General features: G+C 37.7%; 1 protein-coding gene across 1 annotated transcript in view; it reads left to right on the forward strand.

Annotated features, from left to right (window-relative positions):
* The window catches only part of SPIDR (scaffold protein involved in DNA repair), a 479,623-nt gene that overhangs the window by 32,708 nt on the left and 422,419 nt on the right, over positions 1 to 24,496 (forward strand). Inside the window, exons 4-5 of the mRNA XM_042923261.1 lie at positions 881 to 1,066; positions 8,483 to 8,646. Of these exons, the coding sequence (XP_042779195.1) occupies positions 881 to 1,066; positions 8,483 to 8,646 (350 nt within the window). The remainder of the gene's footprint in view (positions 1 to 880; positions 1,067 to 8,482; positions 8,647 to 24,496) is intronic.

Here is a 24,496-nt window from a genome sequence, read left to right on the forward strand (position 1 = left end):
TGATTCATTTGCAGAGGTTCAGAATTGGGGAAAGGAGGGTAGCTATGATGTGGCTTTAAAAAAGGTAATACAAGGGGCACCTGTGAAGCTCAGTTGCTTAAGTGTCTGACTCTTGATCTCAGCTCAGGTCTTGATCTCCGGGTCATGAGTTCAAACCCACATTGGGCTTTGCACTGGGCATGAAGCCTATTTGAAAAAATAATAATAGATAAATAAAATGAAAAGGTAACACAAGATGTCCTCATGGTGATGGGATTGTTCTATGTCTTGAGTGTATCAGAATCAACATTCTGGTTGTGATGTTATGTTTTGCAAAATGTTACCATTGGAGGAACTGGGTAAAGCATGCAAGGGCTCTCTTTATCGCTTCTTATGTCTATAGGTGAATCTATTATTACCTCAAAATAACAAATTTAGTTAAATAAAAGTTTGCTGTTAAGTGTTTTTAAGCACAATACTGCTACCAGGGCTCCCAGTATGGCAAAGGAGGCACATAGAAGCATTTCTGTTGTACAGAAGTATTGGATTTATGGTTTGTTTTGTGTTTTTCTTTTGGTTCATAAAATATTCTAGGAAGTTATACTTCTGTAATTATTTCACGGTTAATTTTTTGAGTTTCTCTTTGTGCCCCAATTTCCTTGTCTTTTATAATTTATCTCAATTTGTTCTACTTCTTTTTCTTCTTGTAATTTGGTTTTAATTCAAAGAATCTTGTGCTGCACATAGAACTTCAGGCAGGAAGATTTGGCATAAGACATTGCTTTCATTATCATTAGAATTTTATTATTTGTGATTTCAGCAAAGTAACATGCATAAAATCTTATTCTGATAAAGAACTATCAGTTAATTGTGTTTATGTATTTTCTTTTTTCTTTAACAGAAACTGCTGCATCTAAGAGTACCAGTGGACTTACAGATATAACATGGAGTTCCAGTGGAAGTGATGTGTCAGATGAGGATAAAACGCTTTTTAAATCACAAAGAGATAATGGACATAGTTCTAGGATAGACAGATTTTCTAATAGGAACAAGAATATTTTATGTACAGAAGATGGGGCCAGTGAAGGTAAATTGAAATTTGTTTCTTACCTCTTTCTGTTATATATTGGGTTCAGTATTGGAAAAAACATCAATCCTTTTATAACATTTAGTATTAGTGATGACTATACTGAGTCTTGGCCTCTATGCTCAGCCCTTTAGAAACATTTTCTCATTTAATATTTCTCACAACAACTCTAAGAGATAAGTATTACAAGTATTATTTTTACAGCTAACAACTTAAGCTTGAACATGTAGAGTTGATTGGGATTCCACTTAGGGTCTCTGACAGCAAAGCCAGGTCTTTCAACTACTGCATAGTGCTGCTCCTATATTGCCTCCTTGCTGACCTGATTTGGGTAAATACTGTGATAGCCAATGTGTGGTAGAAGTATAATACAAGTTTCTGTTCTGATGGCATTTTATATTGTGGGTTTAAAAAATTTTTTTTTATTTATTTGAGAGAGAGAGTGTGAATGGGGGAGAGAGGCAGAAGGAGGGAGAGAATCTTAAGCAGGCTCCATGCTGAGCATGGACACGGGCCCGATCCCACAACCCTGGGATCGTGACCTGATCCAAAATTAAGAGTCAGATGTTCAACCAACTGAGCCATTCAAGGTGCCCCATATTGTATTATTATGTTTTTGACAATTTGAAGGAGAGTTTCTCAACCTTGGCACTAATGCCATTTGAGGCCAAAAAATTCTTTGTTGGGGGAAGAGGGACTTTCCTGTGTAGTGTAGGGTGTTTAATAGCATCTCTAGCCTTTTTTTTTGCTAGATGACAGTAGTTCCCCCAGTCCCATTTGTGACAGCTGTGAATGTCTCCAGATGTTGTAAGATACCCCAGAAGGACATCCCCAGTTGAGAACCACAGACTTTTAGAATTAGGAAAATCAGTCCTTTTACAATTTTTAAAATATAGCTTATCTAGAGTATTTAAAAGTCTTAATGCTTTCAAAATAAACTTTGACTTTTAACTCTTTGAAGTTCATATGAGTTAGGTACTTGGTCAAGGTTAAATTTATGCAGACAAACTCTGTGGAAGGTCATTTTATTCCTTTGACCACTTTGTATGTCATCTTGGTAACTACCAATTGACATTCTAGTAATAAACAGGTGAAGTGGTATTTTAAGGTTATACATAAGCTGGCAGGTCTTTTTTTTTTTTTTTTTTTTTTTTTTTTTTTTTTTTATTTATTTTTGGGACAGAGAGAGACATAGCATGAACGGGGGAGGGGCAGAGAGAGAGGGAGACACAGAATCGGAAACAGGCTCCAGGCTCCGAGCCATCAGCCCAGAGCCTGACGCGGGGCTCGAACTCACGGACCGCGAGATCGTGACCTGGCTGAAGTCGGACGCTTAACCGACTGCGCCACCCAGGCGCCCCAATAAGCTGGCAGGTCTTATATTGTTAATTCAATCATATTAAATGATATTCATTGTTATGTAACTCTTGGTTTGTCTTTACACATCTCAGAACATAATTTCATTATTAAAAACTATGCTTTTTATGGGTGGATAGTATGGTATGTGAATTATATCTCATTAAAGCTGCTATTAAAAGAAATAAAAACTGTTTATGTCCTTTATTAAAAGAGATAGTAGTTTTCAAAACTATTTAAGACTAGAAAGGTATTTTGAGCTGATTATATTTGTCATTAGTTAATTTATATATTTGGGTGCTGTCCAGTTGGGGGCATAAATATTTACAATTGCTTGATCTTGGAGGATAGACCTCTTAATATGATATAGTGTCCATCTCTTGTTACAGTCTTTGTTTTAAAATGTAGTTTGTCTAATATAGGTATGGCTACTCCAGCTTTCTTTTGACGTCCATTAGCATAATAGATGCTTCTCCATCCCCTCACTTTCAATCTGCAGGTGTCTTTAGGTCTAAAATGAGTCTCTTGTAGGCAGCATATAGATGGGTCTTTTTTAAATTTTTTAATTTTTTTATCCATTCTGATACCTATGTCTTTTGATTGGAGCATTTAGTCCGTTTACATACAGAGTGATTATTGATAGATATGAATTTAGTGCCATTGTGTTACCCATAAAATTGGTGTTTCTGGTGATATTCTCTGGTCCTTTCCAGTGTTTGTTGGTTTTGGTCTGTCTTTCTTACTCATAAAGTCCCCCTTAAAATTTCTTGCAGGGCTGGTTTAGTGATCATGAACTCTTTTAGTTTTTGTTTGAGAAATTTTCTGTCTCTTCTCCTATTCTGAATGACAGCCTTGCTGGATGAAGAATTCTTGGCTGTATATTTTTCCCATACATGATGTACTTTGATCTGCTGTGAACCTGATTTGTCTTCCCTTGTAGTTTAAGGACTTATTTTCCCTTGCTGCCTTCAGGATTCTTTCCTTGTCTATGTATTTTGTGAACTTGACTATGATATGTCTTGTTGTGGGCTGGCTTTTGTTGAATTTAGTGGGAATTCTCTGTGCCTCTTAGATTTGGATGTCTGTGTTCTTCCTCAGATTAAGGAACTTTTTAGCTGTAATTTGCTCAGATAAACCCTCTGCCTCTTTTTCTCTCTCTTCTTCTTCTGGAATTCCTGTGATACAAATGTTATCACTCTTTATGGAGCCATTGATTTCCCTGAGTACATTCATGATCCAATACTTTCCCTCTTCTTTTCAGCTTTATTATTTTCCATGATTTTATCTTGTATATTACTGATTCATTTTTCTGCTTCGCCCATCCTCATTGTCATTGCATCCAGTTGGTTTTGTGTCTCAGTTCTAGCATTTTCTTTCAATAAATTTTTTCTGAAGTTTATTTATTTATTTAGAGAGAGTGAGAGGAGGGGGGCAGAGAAAGAGGAAGAGAGAGAGAATCTCAAGCAGGCTTCACACTGTCAATGCAGAACCCAGCATGGGGCTTGAACCCACCAACCTTGAGATCATGACTCAGTTGAGCTGAAGTCAAGAATCGGATGCTTAACCAAAGGAATCACATAGGTGCCCCTAGCATTTTTTTTTTTTTTTTTTTTTTTTTTTTTATTTTTGGGACAGAGAGAGACAGAGCATGAACGGGGGAGGGGCAGAGAGAGAGGGAGACACAGAATCGGAAACAGGCTCCAGGCTCTGAGCCATCAGCCCAGAGCCTGACGCGGGGCTCGAACTCACGGACCGCGAGATCGTGACCTGGCTGAAGTCGGACGCTTAACCGACTGCGCCACCCAGGCGCCCCTTTATTTCATCCTGACTAGTTTTTAGTTCTTTTATCTCTGTAGCAAGGGATTATCTAGTATCTTCAAGCCCAGCTAGTATCCTTATGATTGTTGTTTTAAATTCTAATTCAGGCATCTTACTTATATCAATCTTGATTAAATCCCTTGCCAGTACTTCTTCCTGTTCTTTCCTTTGGGGTGAATTCCTCCATCTTGTCATTTTGTCTAGGTTAATTTTTTTTTTGTATGACTGTTAGGAAAGCCTGTTCTATTCCTGCTCCTGAGAGTAATGGCTATATTAAGAAGAGGTCCTATATTATCTTGGGCCTGGTGCTACAGGAAGTGTTTGTGTGTGCACTTTGCTGTTATATTTTGGCTGCACCTTCCCTGAGGTCAGTCTCCTGCATAGTTTCTCCTTGCCTGCAGTGCGGGGTTTTTGGACCTTGTCCACTGTATGGCAAGTTTTAACTAGCTGTATTTTGGTCTGCTTGTTAAATGAAACTAGAGCCTATCTCCCTTAGAGCTGAAGCTTTGCAGCCTCTATGATCAGTAGACTAGGTGTGTGCAAGGGGTTTGTGCTGGTCTTCCGGGGGAGCAGCCTGCTGGGCTGATTCTCAGGCAGATTTGCTTAGTGGAGATGCCCCTGCAGGGCACAGGGGGCGGGGCTTGGTGTAAGTGGCTCTGGCCACCACTTAGTGGCACTGTTTTGCTCACTGAAGTTGGTCAGTGCTGATGGGCAGAGGAAATGATGTCACCCCACCTTCTTATCCCTAGAGCAGAGAGTTCGTGCATACTACTCTTCAGGAAGTTCTCACTTCTCTTATGTCCCTGGTGTCTGTCTTCACCCTGTCTGTGTCCAAGCATCTGTCTGTGCCTGCCAGTACCTCCTGTGTTTTATCTCAGGCATGCAGCTGGCTTTTAAATCTCCAGATTTTACCGATCTACGTGGCATGGACCTGCACTGATCCTCTGGGGGAGGGTCTTAGCACGCTGTGGCTGGTGCAGGTTTGTCCCAGGAAAGCAGTCGCACGACCACACGGTGGTTTGGAGTTTATGGTAAAGCACAACAAAGAAGCTAGCAACCAAGGTCTGCTGCCCTCAATAGATGTCTCTGTTCTATGCTGGTGTACAGGGCGGCATGTTGGCTCTTGTTAGCTCTCTTATCCCTTGAGAGGCTGTGCCACCTTTCCAACTGCACCCCAAGAAAGGGAACTGTTTCTCCCCTTGTGACCCAGGGAATCCTCAGACCACACTTCCTGCTCTGCAGCCTCTGCGTCCTTCCCCACAGAAGCGCTGCTAGTCCTACCACACATGACCCCTGCAATGGTGGGGCTTTCTTTTTTTTTTTAATTTTTTTTTTCAATGTTTTTTATTTATTTTTGGGACAGAGAGAGACAGAGCATGAACGGGGGAGGGGATGGTGGGGCTTTCTAAAACTTCTGCAGAATTCAGCCCCTCTCCTTTTCCCAGTTAGTGATTTTGGGGAAGAGTTTTTCTTGTGCAGTCCCCTGGGTGCTGCTTTCTCTCTCTTTTTTCTTTTGCTCCTTTCTCCATTATCATGGCTCCCTCCCTTTCATGGCCTCTGCAGTTCTTTCCTCCTCCAAATCAACTTGCTGTAGCTCCTACCTTCCATGATGTGGCCATTTTTCCACCGCTAGATGTATAGTTTGTTCTCTTAGTTCTCAGATCAATTTTTTGGGTGTTCGGAATGATTTGATATTTATCTCTATTCAAGGGAGGAGACAAGCATAGGGTCCCACTACTCCACCATCTTAACTCTTCCTCCTTGAGTTAACTACTTTAAAATGAGTTCACATGGGGTGTCCGGGTGGCTCAGTCTGTTAAGCATCCGACTTTGGCTTAGGTCATAATCTTGCAGTGGGAGGGTTTGAGCCCCGAGTCTGGCTCTGTGCTGACAGATCAGAGCCTGAAGCCTGCTTCAGTTTCTGTGTCTTCGTCTCTCTCTGCCCCTCCCCTGTTCATGCTCTGTCTCTTGCTCTCTCTTTCTCTCTCTTTCAAAAATAAATAAACATTAAAAAAATTTTTTTTTAAATAAGTTCACAAGTTGTTGACTTCTGTTAAGCAAGTTGACTGTTGGGTAAAAAATAAGTGATCCCTTGGAGTGTATCTTATCATGTGTGTAAATGCTGGCTTATCTTTCTCTTCCTTTTCCTTCTCCTCCTCCCTCCCTCATTTTACCTTTAATTACCATTTATCAGTTTCTTATTTTACCCCAGACACGTGGGGCATATGTATATTATTTCCTTTTATATCAACTACATCCTATAAGCTGAGTACCCTTATTTTATAGAAGGAAATTGGGACTCAGAGAAGTCAAATTGCTTGCCCAGAGTCACATATTTAACAAGTATGCCAATTGATATTATTGGTTGGGATGTGTAACTTCAATGCTGTGTGCTTCAACACTGTTCTGGTGCTTACCAAACCTGGCTTCTTATCATAATTTCCAAGTGAACTTTTAAAACAGTATACCTAGGGCATCTGGGTGGCTCAGTTAAGTGTCAGCTCAGCGATCTCATGGTCGTGAGATTGAGCCATGCTGAGCGTGGATCCTGTCTGGGATTCTTTCTCTCCTTCTCCCTCTGCCTCTCTCTAAATAAATGAATGAATGAATAAATAAGTTAATTAATTAAAAACAATATATTCAGACCTCCTTCCAGCTGTATTGGATTAGACTGTCTGGGCCTTAAGGCCAGAATTGGGATTGAGAGGGAAGAGCTCTGAGTTAAAATTGTCAAAATATTTTCGTCTTTAAAAAAATCTTTCCCCCTCCATATTTTATATAACTTGGAGAAAACTTCTTAACTTTTTGAAGACTCAATTTCTTCATCTATAAAATGCAAATTTTAGTCTAACATTAATTGTGTTGACTGCTTCATAAAAACATTGTGAACAATGAAGTCTTATTAGTTTTGGTTGTGGTCTGTCATTTTCAGGGTAGGAACAGTGTTCTGTATTATCTCCTATATTTATTTGTTTGCTTGTTTTGGTATTGTGAGTGTCTAGAATGGTACAGTAGCCCCTCAGTAGGCACTGATTCTACTGAATAAATGAAGAATGATTGAACAAATGCTACAAAAGTACAGTAGCTTTGAGGGCACTTGTGTTCCTCCTCTGCCTTTCTGTGGCTTTCTGCTGTGATGCTTCAGCAACCTGGAGAATTTCTTATGCATTCCAGTGCCTGGCTTCCATAGTAAATGTGTTGTTACATGTGGGAAATAATTGCCATTATGCACCTGCTTCTCTTAGACTGGTCTGACCTCTAGTCTTTTATAATTACTCTAGTGGACTTCTGTTTTCTGGAACAACAGTGTTAGATAAAAGAAGACTTCCATTTTTGTTTACTTTATTCCATATTTTTAACTTCAGCTGAAATTTTTCTTTGTTGTTCTTGTTGTTGTTTTTATTTTGAATTTTCTTCAATTAAAGCTAGTAAGTTATTTTATTTTAATATGACTTCTATGTGGAAATAAGATTGTTGCTGTCAAACCTCTGAAATAGGGCTGAGATATCTTACTCGTCTTCTGAGTTGCTGAAGTAGCTGTAAGGGGGAATACTTGCGTTTTGTACTGTAGGAAAGGTTTATGTTATATTCCTCAGAGATACCTCAGATTAATTTATCCTTAATAACTAATTTTATTTCTTTAAATACAGATTAAATTTGGTTATTTAATATATGAAAATAATTTAACTTCCAAATTAAATTTTGCAGAAGTACTACCTAGATAAAAATGCTTATAAAGTAAACCAAACAGTAAATTTACTTGTTTCTTTATTGATGAGAAATATATAGAAAAAGTTTTAGGTGAAAATCCTTGAATAAGTCTATTAGTAGAAGACTGATTAAATAAACTGTAGGTTAACTGTGTAATGGAATACTATGTTATTAAAAAGAATGAGGATGTTGCCTGTTAATTGATGTGGGAAAACCTCTGTTAAGTAAAAAGAAATCAAAGTGTATCAGAAAAGAGGAAAAAATAATAATATATTTTATTTGCTTGGATATGCTAGAGAAACTCTAGAAAGATACAAAAACAACTAATGAAAGTAGTTACCTGAGAATTGGAGTAGGGGCAGTAGGAGAAACAGGATGGCTAGAGATAAGAGTAGGAATGTAGTTTTCACAGTCTTTTAATATATTTTTAAAAAATGACTCAGCAATATGGATGTTTTTAACTACTGAGAATTAAAAAAATGGATTAATAAATATTAAGGATTTTAAATTGTTTAAAATTGTATTTTTTAGATGAACTACAGTTTATTGACTGGGAGATTGACAGTGACAGGGAAGATACTAGTGAGTATAATGAATTTGAAGACTGTGAGAGTGTTGTGGAAATATCAGACTGTGCTTCTTGTTCAAGCAATCATTCTTCGACTAGTGAAGAGGGGTTCTCTGAGCTCTTGAAGGTAAGAACCAGTTGTCTCAAAATTTTTCATTCTGTTTGTCACATTTGTCAATCAGAGCCGTTTAGTGTTTGACTTTTAACTCTTTTTTCCAGGACGCTTTTGATTCTTAGGGATTCTTTTATTCTTTACTTCCTTGTCTCTAAATAACATGCTTGTAATGTACTTATAAACACAGTAACTCTCCTCACCCACTCCTCCACCTGCACTTTTGCACTTTTCCCAATTCTCCATTCTCCCAGGACACATGTGTCATGGTTTGCTTAGATTAGTATTCAGCATTACGTAATATTCACAGCCATGGCAAATATTAATTATGATTATTTTTCCTTCAAAACTTTTCATTTTCCTTGGAGTTAATTATTTTGGGTTTTTGTTTGCCTAGCTTTATTTATTGATATTAAAACTCTAACTTTTTGTCCTCATTTGGCTCTCCTGTTAAGGTTTTTAGGCATAGCAGACATTCTGTCAGTTTTGTTTTCTTGGAGAACTCACTCTCACGGCCTCCTAGCTGCTCTAATTTGTTCCACTGCTTTGTGGATGTAGCCACCCTTTGGTCACTCCTCACCATTTTCCAGTAATTCCCTTTACTTCTCTTCTGTGCAGAGCAACTTTATCCTGGATTCCATGTCTTCCTCTTTCTTGGTTTTTATTCTCAGTTTGATTAAGCACATCTTCTAGGAAAGGATTTATGGAAGATAAATGGCATGCCAGAGATGTATTTATCATACTTTGATAAGTGGCTAACCATTTATGTAGAATTGTAGTTTGGAAATCATTTTTCTTCAGTATTTTGAAGACATTGCTTCATTGTCTTCTAGTTCCAGATTTGCTGTCAAGAAGTGTGAAGCTATTCTCATTCTTGATTTTTTTTTTTTTTTTTTAACGTTTATTTATTTTTGAGACAGAGAGAGACAGAGCGTGAACAGGGGAGGGGCAGAGAGAGAGGGAGACAGAGAATCCGAAACAGGCTCCAGGCTCTGAGCTGTCAGCACAGAGCCCGACGCGGGGCTCGAACTCACAGACCGCGAGATCATGACCTGAGCCGAAGTCAGACACTTAACCGACCGAGCCACCCAGGCGCCCCTCTCATTCTTGATTTTTAAGGATTTTCTCTTTGTCACTTCTTTTAGCAGCATGATTGTGATATGCCTATGTGTGGTTTTCTGCTTGGAGTTTATCAAGCTTTTTGGGTATGTGGGGAATCAGAGGTCCCCAAGCCCACCCCTAAGTTTGGTAATTCACTAGGAGGACACTCAGAACTTAGTATATGGTCATACTCATGACTATGATGTATTACAGTGAAATGATACAAAGCAAAATCTGCAATTTTTCAAGAATCCTAGTCTAGTGGAGTCACATAGGATACGCTTAATTGCTTCAACAATGAGTTTTGACAACATCTGTAAAGCATTGCCCGCCAGGGGAGCTCATTAGCGACTCAGTGCCCAGAGTTTTTATTGGGGGGCTGGTACCAAAATTTTAGTACCAAAAGCATGTACCAAAATTTTAGATTTCAAGAAGGAAAACAGGTATTCAAACTAAGCCATATTGTTAGCATGGTTTAGGCAGAGGGAGACAGTTTCACCATTTAGGGGAGGTTGGGAACTCTCTTGGTGTCTAAATAAGCAGAGGTAGACAAGGACCAACATTGCAAGCAGGCCTTTCTGAGTATACCCTCAGGTCAGCTATGTTAACTTTCTTCTTCGTATGGATTTAAAGTTTTCATCACATTTAGAAAGTTTTTTTGCCTTAATTTTTTTTCTGACTTCCCTTTTCCTTTCCTTTTGGACTACAATTATATGTATATTAATGAGGCTGCTCCATGTTATATCATGGGATCATTGATGCTATATTCATTTTCCCCCCTCTCTTTTTAATTTATGCTGGCTTTTATTGCTATATCTTCAAAGTTTAATATCTTTTTGCTCTCTGTGTCTAATTGTCTGTTAATACTATCCAGTGTATTTGTCATCTCTTAAAGTTTGATATGAATCTTTTTGTATTGTCTTGTCTTAACCTCATCATATCTTTTCTATGTTTTGAAAATATAGAGTGTATTTATAATAGTTGTTTTAGTGACTTTTTCTATAACTCTATCATTTGTGTTATTTTTGTGTCTATTTCTATTGATTAATATTTCTCTTTATTGTGGATTGTATTTTTCTCCTTCTTTGCATGCCTAGACATTTTTCAGTGGATACCAAATATTGTGAACTTTATGTTGTTCGTTGCTGGATTTTAAAAAATTTCTTTAAATATTTTGTAACTTTGTTCTCAGGTGCCGTTATTTGGAAACAGTTTCATCCTTTTGGGTGTTGCTTTATGATTTATTAGGTGGGTCTGGGGAGTGTTATGTCACTACCCTCCTGAGCATTCTATGTAATACTCCTAATTATGGGTTTTTCAGGTCTGGCTGGCAGGAGTAGCTGCCGTGGCCTGACACTGGTGTGGCATTGGGAACTGTTCTCTAGATGGTTCTTTCCCTGGTCTAGAGTAGTTTTATTTTTATGCACATTCTGATCAGTACTCAGCTGAATACTTGAGGTGGATTGCTGGAGTTTTTTGTGTAGCTCTGGTTTTTCTGTTACTCTGTCCTACGAACTCTAGCTACATTTGTCTGCCTGGACTCAGCTCTGTCTCTTCAACTCAGGGAACCCACTGGACTCAACCTCAGTTCCTCTTTTCTGTTGTGTGGTTTGGAAATTCTCTTAAGAAAGTAAGCTAGGGCAATTGTAGAGCTCAATTTTTTATTTCCTGACTTTCAGGCATTAGTGTTTTTGTCTGATGTTCAGTGCTTGAAAACCATTGTTTCATATATTTTGTCAGGATTATTTCCTTTCTTCCTACCTGCCTTCCTTCCCCCCCCCCCTTGTTTTTTGTTTGTTTTTTGTTTGTTTTTTTCATTTTGTTGTTACTATTTTTGGTGTTTTAGGTGGGAGGATAAATCCATTTGCTATTATTCCATCTTGGCCACCTTTCTGATCTTTTATGCAGTCCAGTACATGATAAGATGCTCATCATCATTAGTCACTAAGGAGTTGCAAATCCAAACCATGATGAGATACCACTTTATACCTATTAGGATGGCTGTTATCCATAAATGGGAAAAAAACAACAGCATTGAGATATTGGAACCCTTATACATTGCTGGTGGGAATGTAAAATGGTACAGCCACTGTGGAAGAGTTTGATGGTTTCTCAAAAAGTTAAACATGAAATTACCATATAATCCAGCAATTCTGCTTCTGAATATATATACACAGAAGAACTAAAAGTGGAGACTCAAATATATTTGTACATCAATGTTCATAGTATCATTATTCACAATGGTTGGATGGTGGAAACAATCCAAATGTCCATCAACAAGAATGGATAAGCAAAATGTTGTATATATGTACAGTGGATTATTCAGCCTTAAAAAAGAATGAAATTCTGGGGTGCCTGGGTGGCTCAGTTGGTTAAGTGTCTGACTCTTTGATTTGAACTCATATCATGATCCTAGGGTTGTGGGATCAAGTCCCCTGTCAGGTTCCATGCTGAGTGTGGAGACTGCTTAAGATTTTTTTCTCTCTCCCTCTGCCCCTCTCCCTTGCTTGTGCACTCTCTCTCTAAAATATAAAAAAGAATTTCATTCCTTTTTCTAAAATTTTAAATGTTTATTTATTTATTTTGAGAGAGAGAGAGGCCATGAGAGCAGGGGAGGGGCAGAGAAAGAGGGAGAGAGAATCCTAAGCAAGCTTCCCATTGTCAGTGCAGAACCCAGCTTGGGGCTTGATCTCATGAACTGTGAGATAATGACCTGAGCCAAAATCAAGAGTCAGATGTTTAACCTACTGAGCCCACCCAGACACCCTGGAATGAAAGTCTGATACAAGTACAGTATGGATGAACTTGAAAACATTATTGTAGATAAAATAAGCCAGACACAAAAGGACAAGTGCTGTGTACTTCAACATATAGGCAGTACCTTGAATAAGCATATTCATAGAAACAGAAGGTAGAATAGAGGTTACCAGGGGCTGAGGAGTAAGGGGAGTTATTGTTTAAATGTGAATAGTTTCTGATTGGGATGATGATGAAAGGTTCTAGATGGTTAGTGGTGCATTTATAAACATCATGAATGCATTTAATGCCACCGAAGTGTACATCTAAAAATGGTTAATATGGTAAATTTTTTGCTGTGTACATTTCACCACAATAAAAAAAATTTAAAAAAAAACTATAACATATCTTTAAAATATTTCTCTACTATTAAAATTTTTGTTTTTTAGAACTTTTTATTGTTGGTGTGGTAAAAATGTTTGTGGAGAAAATGCTAAATGATAAAGCAAAATACCAACCTGTATATACAGTAAAATCTTAACTAAAGGATCACAAAGGATCATTGAGAGTCCCGAGACTGCCACCAAACTCCCCTTGGGATAAATCATATCTAACCAGACCAGGAAGTGTTGTGCCATGACTTAAAATTTTTTGTTAACCTTTCAGTTTACAGACCGGACTAGTAACCCTTTACTTCTATTAACTTCTACAGTGTGAAAGAAGGCCTTCTGTGATAGCATGATCTTATGTCACATTATACTAAAAACATACTCCTTAAAGTTTTTTCCTAATATTTACTTATTGTGGTAGTGGTTTCAGTCACTGAAATATCTGTTACCTCATGTGCCTGGCTTTTTAAAGCACCTCATTTCTGTTCAGAAAGATGGGATTTTTGTTCATAGCTTCATATCATAGGCTACCTGTTTTTATAATTTTAGAGTTTTATCTGATATTTGATGAGCAGGTTCTGTATTGATAGGATAATAAAGCATTTAATATGATGGATTCATAAATCTTAATATAGATTATTGCCATCACCAAAATAAAAATCTGGTATTTTACTCTTATCAGAAACTTTAATTTTTTTATTAGGAAATAACAGTTTATTAGTATTTTTAAATTTTTTGTTGGCTTTTTTTGGGAGAAATATTCTGTGAACTGAGGATATGTTTATCCTTTGAAAGCTGCTGTAAATAACCACGACTTTTAGAAAGACTACTGCCGCATTGATCGAGATGCTGGGTGATTGGTTGTGTTCACTACCTGAGAAACTCTTGCGCTCAGGTTTTGTAGTGCTTGCAGTTCATTTCATACCTTGTTAAAATTACAAATTACAGTATGACACAGGTTTTTCAGGGAAGCTCTTGAATAATAAAATATGTAGTTATAAGAAGTAAATGTTAAGCATCCAATAGTTCTTCAAAAGGTAAACAGCATATCTCTGGGTAGTAGAATTATTGGAGAAATTTATTTTCTTCTTTGTTGGAACAAGCAAAATGGCAGTCAGTAGTTTCTTCCTCAAAGACAGAACAGAGAGGAACAGATCACATATATTGAACATACACTGAACCTTATATTTTACTAGTTTCTTTATGTACATGTATCAGCCTGTTTGAGCTGCTGTAACAAAAATACCATAGGCTGGGTGGCTGAATCAACAGAAATTTATTTCTCCCAGTTTTGGAGGCTGGAAAGTTCCATGATTTAGGTGCTGGCAGATAGGATGTCTGTTGAGGGCCCACTTCCTAGTTTGTTGAAGGCTGACTTCTCACATGGTGAGAGAGAGAAATACTCTCTGGGGCCTTTTTAAAGGCCCATTCATGAGGGCCGATCCAAAGGCACCAAATACCATTACATTAGGTATTAGGTTTCAATATATGATTAGGTTTCAATATTCAGTTTATAGCAGTGCATTTTCTATTTGAGCCTTAAAACACTTGTGAAGTAGATGTGGCTATGCCCAATTTTCAGACAAGGAAATTGTTAGAAAAGATAATGTAACTACGAACAAGTTACTCATGTAGTAAGGCAGCTGTGATTGAAAGCTTGCCATAGAAGTATTCAGGTGTTGGTTGAATGCCTCCAAATCTACATTGATTGCTTTCTTATATCGGAAGAAGCATGCAAATGGTCAGAACTTTGAAAGATATGGTCATAGAAAAGGGAAGACTTTGGCTGGCTTTGTATGTAAAAAATTCAAGACTTCTTCCATGTAAGTCATCATGAAGTATGCTGTTTTTCTTAATAAACTTGTACATTAAAGCATAACATACTGCATTGTCATTGGAAATGAGTGAATTGAATCCATTGACTCAAAAATGGATTTCTCCAAGTAGATATTGAGAAGCATTCCTACAATATAACAAAAATCCTTCTGGATTTGTGGTCTAAATACAGTGGTATTCTCTATGACCTTAATTCCTGTTCCTTTTCTTATTTGTTTGTTTGTTTATTTATTTATTTATGTACTTATTTATGAGAGAGAGAAAGAGTAAGCAAGTGGAGGAGAGGGGCAGAGGGAGAGAGAGAGAATCTTAAGCAGGCTCCACACAGCATGGAGCCCAACGTGGGACTTGATCCCACACCCTGGGATCATGACCTGAGCCAAAATCAAGCTCCAGACGTTCAGCCAACTGAGCCACCCACATGCCCCCCTGTCTCCTTTTCTTCCATTCTTTTTCTCACATGGGATTCAATTTTATTTTCTTCTCAAGCATCATTCTCTTCTAATGCTGATAACTGTTAAATCTTCCTATAAACTGGTTACTATCCTGAACTCCATGTGGATTTCCTGCTGCCTACTGACATCTTTGCATGAATGTCCTAAAGTTACTGTAAGTCAAAAGGGTCCCAAACCATATCTTTCTTTTCTTTTTAACCTAAGCTCATCTTCTTTGTGTGTTTTGGTCGTAGTTAATAACTTTCCTTTTTCATTGCCTGAATCTATGCCATTACCATGTCATGGAGATTTGGCCTCTAAACTATAACATCCCTACAATTTCAGCCCTAAGTTGGGCCCTTTCACTAATTCTCTGTATTGTTTCAATTGCTTCATAATTGATTTCTTAGCGTATGTCTTTTTATTAGATATATCTTAATAAAAATTATGACCTTATCACCCACTTACTGAAACACTTTTGATGGTTCCTTATTGCTTGAAAATCAAGGTCCATATAACTTAACATTCACAGTTTGGCCTCAGGTCCCTCAAATGAATGAGACTTAGAAGAATATATGTACATGAATATTCATTGGTAGCATTGTTTATAAGAGAAAAGTCTTTGGGATGTAACCTAATTTTATATGAACATATGAAAATTGTTGTGTATATGATAATGAAGAAGTAAGCCAGTTTGCCAAAGGATATGTACAGTTTGATACATTATAAGAAGTGTATAAACATGCAAAACCATAGTATGTATTGGTAACGAACAGTCTTGGAGGAGAGGAAGTTTTTCTCTAGACACATCTTTCAAGTTGCTGAGATAATGTCACTTTACGTCATCATTCCCTGCAGTGCATCTGTGGAAATGTGCACTTATATCTTCAGTTGCAAGGAACACAGTTGATTGAAAGCCCCACCTACCATCCTTCAGGATCCATCATTTTTTTATATCGGGACCATACCACTGATGGGCTACTCTGTAGTCTGAAACTCTTCCTACCCTATCTTTCCTTCTTGTCCTCCTTTCATAGTTTTCAGACCTGCACTGCAAGCTCTCCTTGACCCCTTTATCCTTTGCAGGTGTGTCCTTCAGTAAGTCTCTTCTATAGCTGATGTTGTCTTGGCATCTGCCTCTCAGGAGACTAACTCATACTGTACACTCTGCCCAGCATCTTGCAGTCACACTAGCACTTCCTTCCTAATACTTAAACTAATACCTAAGCCTTTCTCTTCTGTTTATTCAACATTTCAGGTAGGTTGAAAAGAGTAAAATATGTGATGTGTGGTTTTTGTGGACTTGCCTCTCTCACAGTTTATTGTTTGTCTTTGAATTTGCATAGAAGCATGTCCTCAGAACACCTGCTCACCTAGAGGTGAGTGAGTGAACCTGGGAAGGGATAGCAGCTGATTAAGGAATCATTCACTAGCAGTTAACCATCATGGGCACCTGGAGTTTAGCACTGCTGGAAAACACTGGGAGACTGTGAATTATCTCATCAGAGGGATGAGGAAGGGGCAAGGAAGCTGGATTATTTATATGTAGATCCCTTCATTCGTTGGTTGTAGGCTAGTCCTTGGAGTTGGGGAATGGAGTATTTCCTAGTTCTTGCAGGCCACCGCACAAGTGGAAAAAATGGCTTCCAGCACCAGAGAAATCCCTAAAGCAAAGAAATGGAAGCACTGCAAATTGGAAATGGGGCCAGCAACACTGAAGATAGGGCAGAAGATATGAGTAGGGTGTCAGCAGCGTCTGCTATACTGTTAATTTTATTATTTTTTTTTAAATTTTTTAAATTTATTTTTTAGCATATATTAACTTTTTATGTTTTTAAATTTTAGTTAACATATAGTGCAATATTGGTTTCTGGAGTAGAATTTGGTGATTCATCACTTACATATAACACTCACTGCTCATCACAAGTGCCCTCTTTTAGTACCCCTATCTAGCCTATCCCCCTCACCTCCCTCCACCAACCCTCAGTTTATTCTCTATTGTTAAGAGTCTCTTATGGCTTGTTTCCACTGTTCTTATTTTCTTTGACCCCTACCCATATGTTCATATGTTCTGTTTTCTTTCTTAAATTCCACATGTGGTGAGATCATATGGTATTTGTCTTTCTCTGGCTGACTTATTTCACTTAGCATAATACACTCTAGCTCCATACCCGTCTTGCACATGGCAATATTTCATTTTCTTTTTGATGGCTGAGTAATATACCATATATCTTTATCTAGTCACCAGTCGATGAACATTTGGGCTCTCTCAATAGTTTGGTTGTTGTTGATAATGTTGCTATAAACATCGTGGTGCATGTACCTTTTCACATCTGTATTTTTGTATCCTTTGGGTAAATACCTAATAGGGCAGTTGCTGAATAGAGGATAGTTCTATTTTTAACTCTTTGAGGAACCTCCATACTGTTCTCCAGAGTGACTGTATAGGTTTGCATTCCCACCCACAGTGCAAGAGGGTTCCCCTTTCTCTGCATCCTGGCCAACACCTGTTGTCTCTTGTGTTGTTAATCTTAGCCATTCTGAGATGTGTGAGGTATCTCATTGGGGTTTTGATTTGTATTTTCCTGATTATGAGTGATATCGAACATCTTTTCATGGGTCTGTTAGCCATCTCAATGTCTTCTTTCTTTTGCCCATTTTTTTCCTGGATTATTTGTATTTTGGGTGTTGAGTTTGATAAGTTCTTTACAGATTTTTGGATACTAACCCTTTGTCAGGTATGTCGTTTGCAAATATCTTCTCCCATTCCATAACTGCCTTTTTATTTTGTTGATTGTTTCCTTTGCCATGCAGAGAATTTTTATCTTAATGAGGTCCCAATAGTTCATGTTTGCTTGCCTTGCCTCCAGAGACACGTCTAAGAAGAATTTGCTCCGGGTGAGGTCAATGAGGTTTCTACCTGTGTTCTTCTCCAGGATTTCGATGGTTTCCTATCTCATATTTAGGTCTTTCATCCATTTTGAATTTATTTTTGTATATGGTGTAAGAAAATGGTCCAGTTTCATTCTTCTGTTTGTGGCCGTCCACTTTTCCCAACACCATTTGTGGAAGAGACTCTTTTTTCCCATTGGCTATTCTTTCCTGCTTTGTCAAAGATTCCTACTGTGTAGTGGTGGGTCCATTTCTCGGTTTTCTATTCCATTCCATTGATCTGTGTGTCTGTTTTTGTGCCAATACCATACTGTCTTGATGACTACAGCTTTGTAGTTTAAATTGAAGTCTGGAATTGTGATGCCTCTAGTTTTGTTTTTCTTTTTCAGAATTGTTTTGGCTATTCAGGGTCCTATACAAATTTTAGGATTGTTTGCTCTAGCGTTGTGTAAAATGCTGGTGGTATTTTGATAGGGATTGTATTAGAAGTATAGATTGCTTTGGGTAATATAGGCATTTTAACAAAGTTTGTTCTTCCAATCCACGAGCATGGAATGCTTTTCCATTTCTTTTTTTTTTTAATTTTTTTTTTTTTAACATTTATTCATTTTTGAGAGACAGAGAGACAGAGCACAAGTGGGGGAGAGGCAGAGAGAGAGGGAGACACAGAATCCGTAGCAGGTTCTAGGCTCTGAGCTGTCAGCACAGAGCCTGATGCAGGGCTCGAACTCACGAACTGTGAGATCATGACCTGAGCTGAAGTCGGACGCTCAGCCGACTGAACCACCCAGGCGCCCCTGCTTTTTCATTTCTTTGTGTCCTCTTCAATTTCTTTCACAAGTGTTCTGTAGTTTTTAGCATGCAGATCTTTTATCTCTTTAGTTAGGTTTATTCCTAGGTATCTTATTGTTTTTGGTGCAATTGCAAATGGGATCAATTTCTTGATTTTTCTGCAGCTTCATCATTGGTGTATGGAAATGTAACAGATTTCCCACACATTGATTTTATATCCTGCAACTTTGCTGAATTCATGTATTAATTTTAGCAGTTTTTTTGGTGGAGTCTTTCGGATTTTCTACATAGAGTATTGTGTAATCTACATATAATGAAAGTTTGACTTCTTCCTCAACCAAATTATATGCCTTTTTTTTCTTTTTGTTGTCTGATTGCTGAGGCTAAGACTTCCGGTACTATGTTAAATAGTAATGGTGAGAGTCGACCTCCTTGTCTTGTTCCTGGCAGTAGGGGAAAGCTCTTAGGTTTTCCTCATTAAGGATGATATAACTTGTGGGTCTTTCATATATGGCCTTTATGATGTTGAGGTATGTTCCATCTATCCCTACTTTCTTGAAGGTTTGTATCAAGAATGGATGCTGTATTTTGTCCAGTGTTTTCTCTGCATCTATGGAGAGGATCATATGGTTCTTGCCCTTTCTTTTATTAATCTGGTGTATCACATTGATCGATTTGAGAGTATTGAACCAGCCCTGCAGCTCAGGAATAAATCCCACTTGATCATGTTAAATAATTCATTTAATGTAGCATTGAATTCAATTTGCTAGTATTTTACTGAGAATTTCTGCATCAGTGTTATTCGGGGATATTGGCCTGTAATTCTCCTTTTTTAGTGGGGTCTTTGTCTGGTTTTGGAATCAAGATAATGCTGTATCATAGAATGTGTTTGGAAGTTTTCCTTCCATTTCTCTCTTTTAGAACATTTTGAGAAGAATAGATATCAACTCTTCTTTAAATGTCTGGTAAAATTCCCCCAGGAAGCCATCTGACCCAGGGCTTCTGATTGTTAAAGAGACTTTACTGATTGAATTTCTTTGCTGGGTTATGGGTCTATTCAAATTTTCTATGTCTTCCTGTTTCTGTTTTGGTAGTTTGTAGGTTTCTAGGAATTTGTCCATTTCTTCTAGATTGCCCAATTTGTTGGCACATAATTTTTCATAATATTCTCTTACAATTGTTTGTATTTCTTCAGTGGTGGTTGTAATCTCTCCTTGTTCATTTGTGATTTTATCTATTTGGGTCCTTTCTCTTTTCTTTATGATTAATCTGGCTGTGGGTTTATTAATTTTGTTAATCCTTTCAAAGAACCAGCTCCTAGTTTCGTTGATCTATTCAACTGTTTTTTTTATTTCTATATAATTTATGTTTGCTCTGATCATTATTATTTCCCTTCTTCTGCAGACTTGGCTTTTTTGCTGTTACTTTTCTAGCTCCTTCAGGTGTAAGGTTAGGTTGTATATTTGAGACCTTAAGATAGGCCTGTATTGCAGTATACTTCCCTGTTAGTACTGCCTTTGATGCATGACAAAGATTTTGGATAATCCTTTTTTCAGTTTCATTGGCTTCCATGTATTTTTTAATTTCTTTCATTTCTCAGTTAGCCCATTAATTTCTTAGCAGGGTGTTCTTTAACCTCCATATATTTGAGGGCTTTCCAGATTTTTTCTTGTGGTTGACATCAAGTTTATTCATAGAGTTGTGGTCTGAAAATAGGCATGGTATGATGTTGATCTTTTCGTACTGGTTGAGGCCTCATTTGTGACCCAATATGTGATCTATTCTGGAGAATGTTCCATGTGCACTTGAAAAGAATGTGCTTTAGGATGAAATCTTCCGAATATATCTGTTAAGTCCATCTGTCCAGTGTGTCATTCAAAGCCATTGTTTCCTTGTTGATTTTCTGCTTAGATGATCTGTCCATATCTGTAAGTGGCGTATTAATGTCTCCTACCGTTAAGATATTATCAATGAGAGTCTTTGTGTTTATTATGTAAGATTTATATATTTGGGTGCTTTCAAGTTGAGGGCATAAGTATTTATAATTGTTTAATCTTCTTGATGGATAGACCCTTAATTATGATATAATGCCCTTCTTCAGCTCTTGTTGCATTCTTTGTTTTAAAATCTAGTTTGTCTTGATATAAGTAAAAAAATTTCTTGCAGGACTGGTTTAGTGGGTATGAACCTCTTTAGTTTTTGTCTGTCTGGAAAACTCTTTATCTCTTTTCTGAATGACAGGTTAAGGAATTCTTCACTGGCTGTTTTTCCCATGCAGCATGTTGAATATTCCTGCCAGTGCTTTATGGCCTGCCAAGTTTCTGTGGACAGATCTGCTGCAAACCTGATTTGTCTTCCCTTGTAGATTAAGGACTTTTTTTCCCTTGCTACTTTCAGGATTCTTTCCTCTTCTGGTGTGTGTGTGTGTGTGTGTGTGTGTGTGTGTGTGTGTGTGTGAATTTGTGACATGCCTTTGCAGTGGTTGACTTTTGTTGAATTTAATGGGAGTTGTCGTGCTTTTTGGATTTTGATGTCTGTGCCCTTCCCCTGATTAGGGAACTTTTCAACAATAATTTGTTTGAATAAACCTTCTGCCTCTTTTTCTCTCTCTTCATCTTCTGGTACTTCTATGATACGAATGTTATTATGTTTCAGTGAGTCACTGCATTCCCTAAAATAAAGTGAAAATAAAGGAATAGAAATATATAAAGTATATATATATATATATATATATATATATATATATATATATGTAATTACTACAAAATTAATAAAAATTTTAAAAAGGGAATTGAAAAAATAAATGAAAAAAAATAATAAAGTAAAGAATAAAAGCAAAAAGGGAGCTAGTCCCTCTTTATTCAGAGCTGAAACTTTGCAGCACTCTATGAGCAATAGACTTGGCCAGCAAGGTGTTTGTGCTGGTTCTCTGGGGGAGCTCCTGCTGGGCTGACTGGTTTCAGTGGAAATGCACCTCTAGGGCGCGGGTGTTGGGTCGGGAGAGCTTTATGTAATCAGCTCCAGCTTCCACTGGGTGGCGCTGTTTTGCTGCCTTCAGTGCTGATGGACGCCATGAATATGGCCTTGGACTCTCTCTAGGCGAGGTGAAAGTTTGCGCGTCTTCCTCTCTCCCCCCACTCTTCATTGAGCCCTCACAGAAGAATCATCCGTCTCCCTTTTTGTGTCCCTGGTTCCCATCTGAACGCTGTGTTCATCCTGCCCGTGTCTGAGGTTTTTTATCTCAGGTGTGCGACTGAGTTTCAAAACTCCAATTTTTAGAGACTCTCAAGGAGTGGACCTGCATTTTTCCCCTGGGGGGCGCGAGGGGTAGAGTCCCCCTTTGCTGGCTGGTCGCAGGAGAACCATTGCGCGAGTGCACAGCATTTCACAGTTTATGATAAAACAGAGCAGAAAGCCAGCACTGAGCTTCTCTCAGTCAGCTTCCCTGCACCTATGCTTGGTAACAGCGCAGCACGTTGGTGCCACCCATTTTTCTTGCCATCCAGGGGATCTTCAGACCATACTTTCACTCGTAGGATTCAGCCCTGCTTCACCACCTGAGCACCTGTAAGCCAGGCATGCCCGCTAGGGTAGCAGACATAAAATTCAGATTTTGCACTCCACTGCTTATACTACTTTGTGGTATCCTCTGTAAGCATGCATCCTCCCACCGCGGTAGCCATAGCTTCATCTTACCCAAGGAAACTTTCTGCAGCTCCTACCTTCCCAAAGGTGGTCACTTTTCTACTGGAAGACTTGCAGTTTTTGTTCTCTCAGACCTCTGATTGATTTCTTGGGTGTTTAGAATAATTTGATAACTAGCTGTGTTCAAGGGAGGAGACAAGGGTAGCATCCTCTTACTCCTTCACTGTCTTCTGCTATAATGTTTAAATGAGCCATGTACATTGAATAACATGGAAGAGAGGAAGATTTATACTATAATTAGTAATTTCCTAACTATTACTTAGCTCTCCAGAAGCAAATTCTCCCTTATACTCCCACTATTGAGTAATTATTATTTTATGAATGAGAGGCCATTTGTCTCTCATTCACATTTGTAGAAATAGAAGATATATGGTGTGTGGATACTTACTCTATGGGAATACCATACTTCTATTCAGTGGGAAGCATTGATTATAATTCAGGTCTTTCTTGAATCCCTTACCCAGGATGGCATGAGGGATGCTGTTGATTTAGGAAATAGTCTTGCTTGTGAGCATAATTCTGCCAGTTCTCTAGAGCAGAGTTCTTCTAGTGCTTATATAATGGCAACTGAACTCATCATGATAGTAGCAGCTAACATTATGAGTTCTTCCTTGTGGTGTATTCTTCTGAGTGCTGTGCTATGTACATTAGCTTATTTAAATCTCAAAATAATTTTGTGAGGTGGGAGTTCTATATCCCTAATTTTCAGAGGATTTTGAGGCACAGAGAGATTAAGGAATTTTTATATGGTCATAAAGTAGTATGTGACTCAGTTGGGATTTTAACTCAGGCACTCTGGCTTCTGAGCTGTGGTCTTGGCCATTTTGTTACTATCAATAATAGTAATAGCAACAATAACATTAACGACAACATGATAACCCTGTGTTCTTACTGTATGTCAGGCAGTTTGCTAAGTGCTGATTATGTGAGGTAGATGTTATTATTAACCCCATTTTACAGATGAGAGAATGGAAATATAGCTAATAAATGGCAGAATAAGATTTTATCTCATATAGTCTGATTCCAAATTATCTTAATTGCTTCTCTTGTATTCCTTGGAGTATAACATGACTACATGTTCAACCAATTGGAGGAAAAGCATGATGGAAATCAAAGACAATAAATAGCAATAACTTCTCTTTGTAATGTCGTCTTTTAGTATATTTAACAAATGTAGTTGATTATTGATGTGACTGTCCGTACTATTTAATATTGCTGTCTGGGTTTTCACAATTTATCAGTGTCTTCCAAGAACCCTTTATGTAGAGGGCAGCAGAGACACAGCAGTGATGTCTCCTCATAACCTACATTTTTCAGGAAGTATGAAGGAAGTTGGATTTAGGTGACCTTTGTTAATTCTCATGTATTTTCTGTAGTGACTCCTATGCAGATACAGGTTAATAGGCGTAGTAAATATCAGTTGACCTAATTAAGATTCAGGCTTTTGTTGAAGCTATGTAACAGAAGCTGGCTGGCACAAAAGAAAGATCTCAAAGTAGTTCATGAAGTTTTTAAAGAGAAAGCAAATGTGTTTTTCAAATTTGAAATGTGAAGTCATTGTTATGAAACATGTTTTCTTTGTATACTTAACAGTATTGGTAGAACAAATGATTCGATATCTCATAGAAGATGAAATACGGAAAAATTTCAACAAAGTAAGGATAAACAAAATTTTGTATCCCTACATAGGGTGATCTGTCAAACTTTGAAAATGTTTCTAAATTTAATGATCATGTTTGTTTTGTTTCATTCACTTATACGTATATAGAAATTTGAAAATGATACATCTTATGTTACTTTCAATCAGTTTTAATGGTGAATTGGAATGAAATGGTATGACTAAATATGTCCTAATTGTTAATGTGTGAGAACTGTCCATTGCATACATTGCATATGGACTTGAAATAATTTATTATGATGATCAAAAACACACATTTTGGAAACCAGCTCTCAAATATAATAACGTATATATAAAAACTG

The sequence above is a fragment of the Panthera leo genome, chromosome F2, assembly GCF_018350215.1.
Source record: "Panthera leo isolate Ple1 chromosome F2, P.leo_Ple1_pat1.1, whole genome shotgun sequence".
In the NCBI taxonomy this organism is placed as follows: Eukaryota; Metazoa; Chordata; class Mammalia; order Carnivora; family Felidae; genus Panthera; species Panthera leo.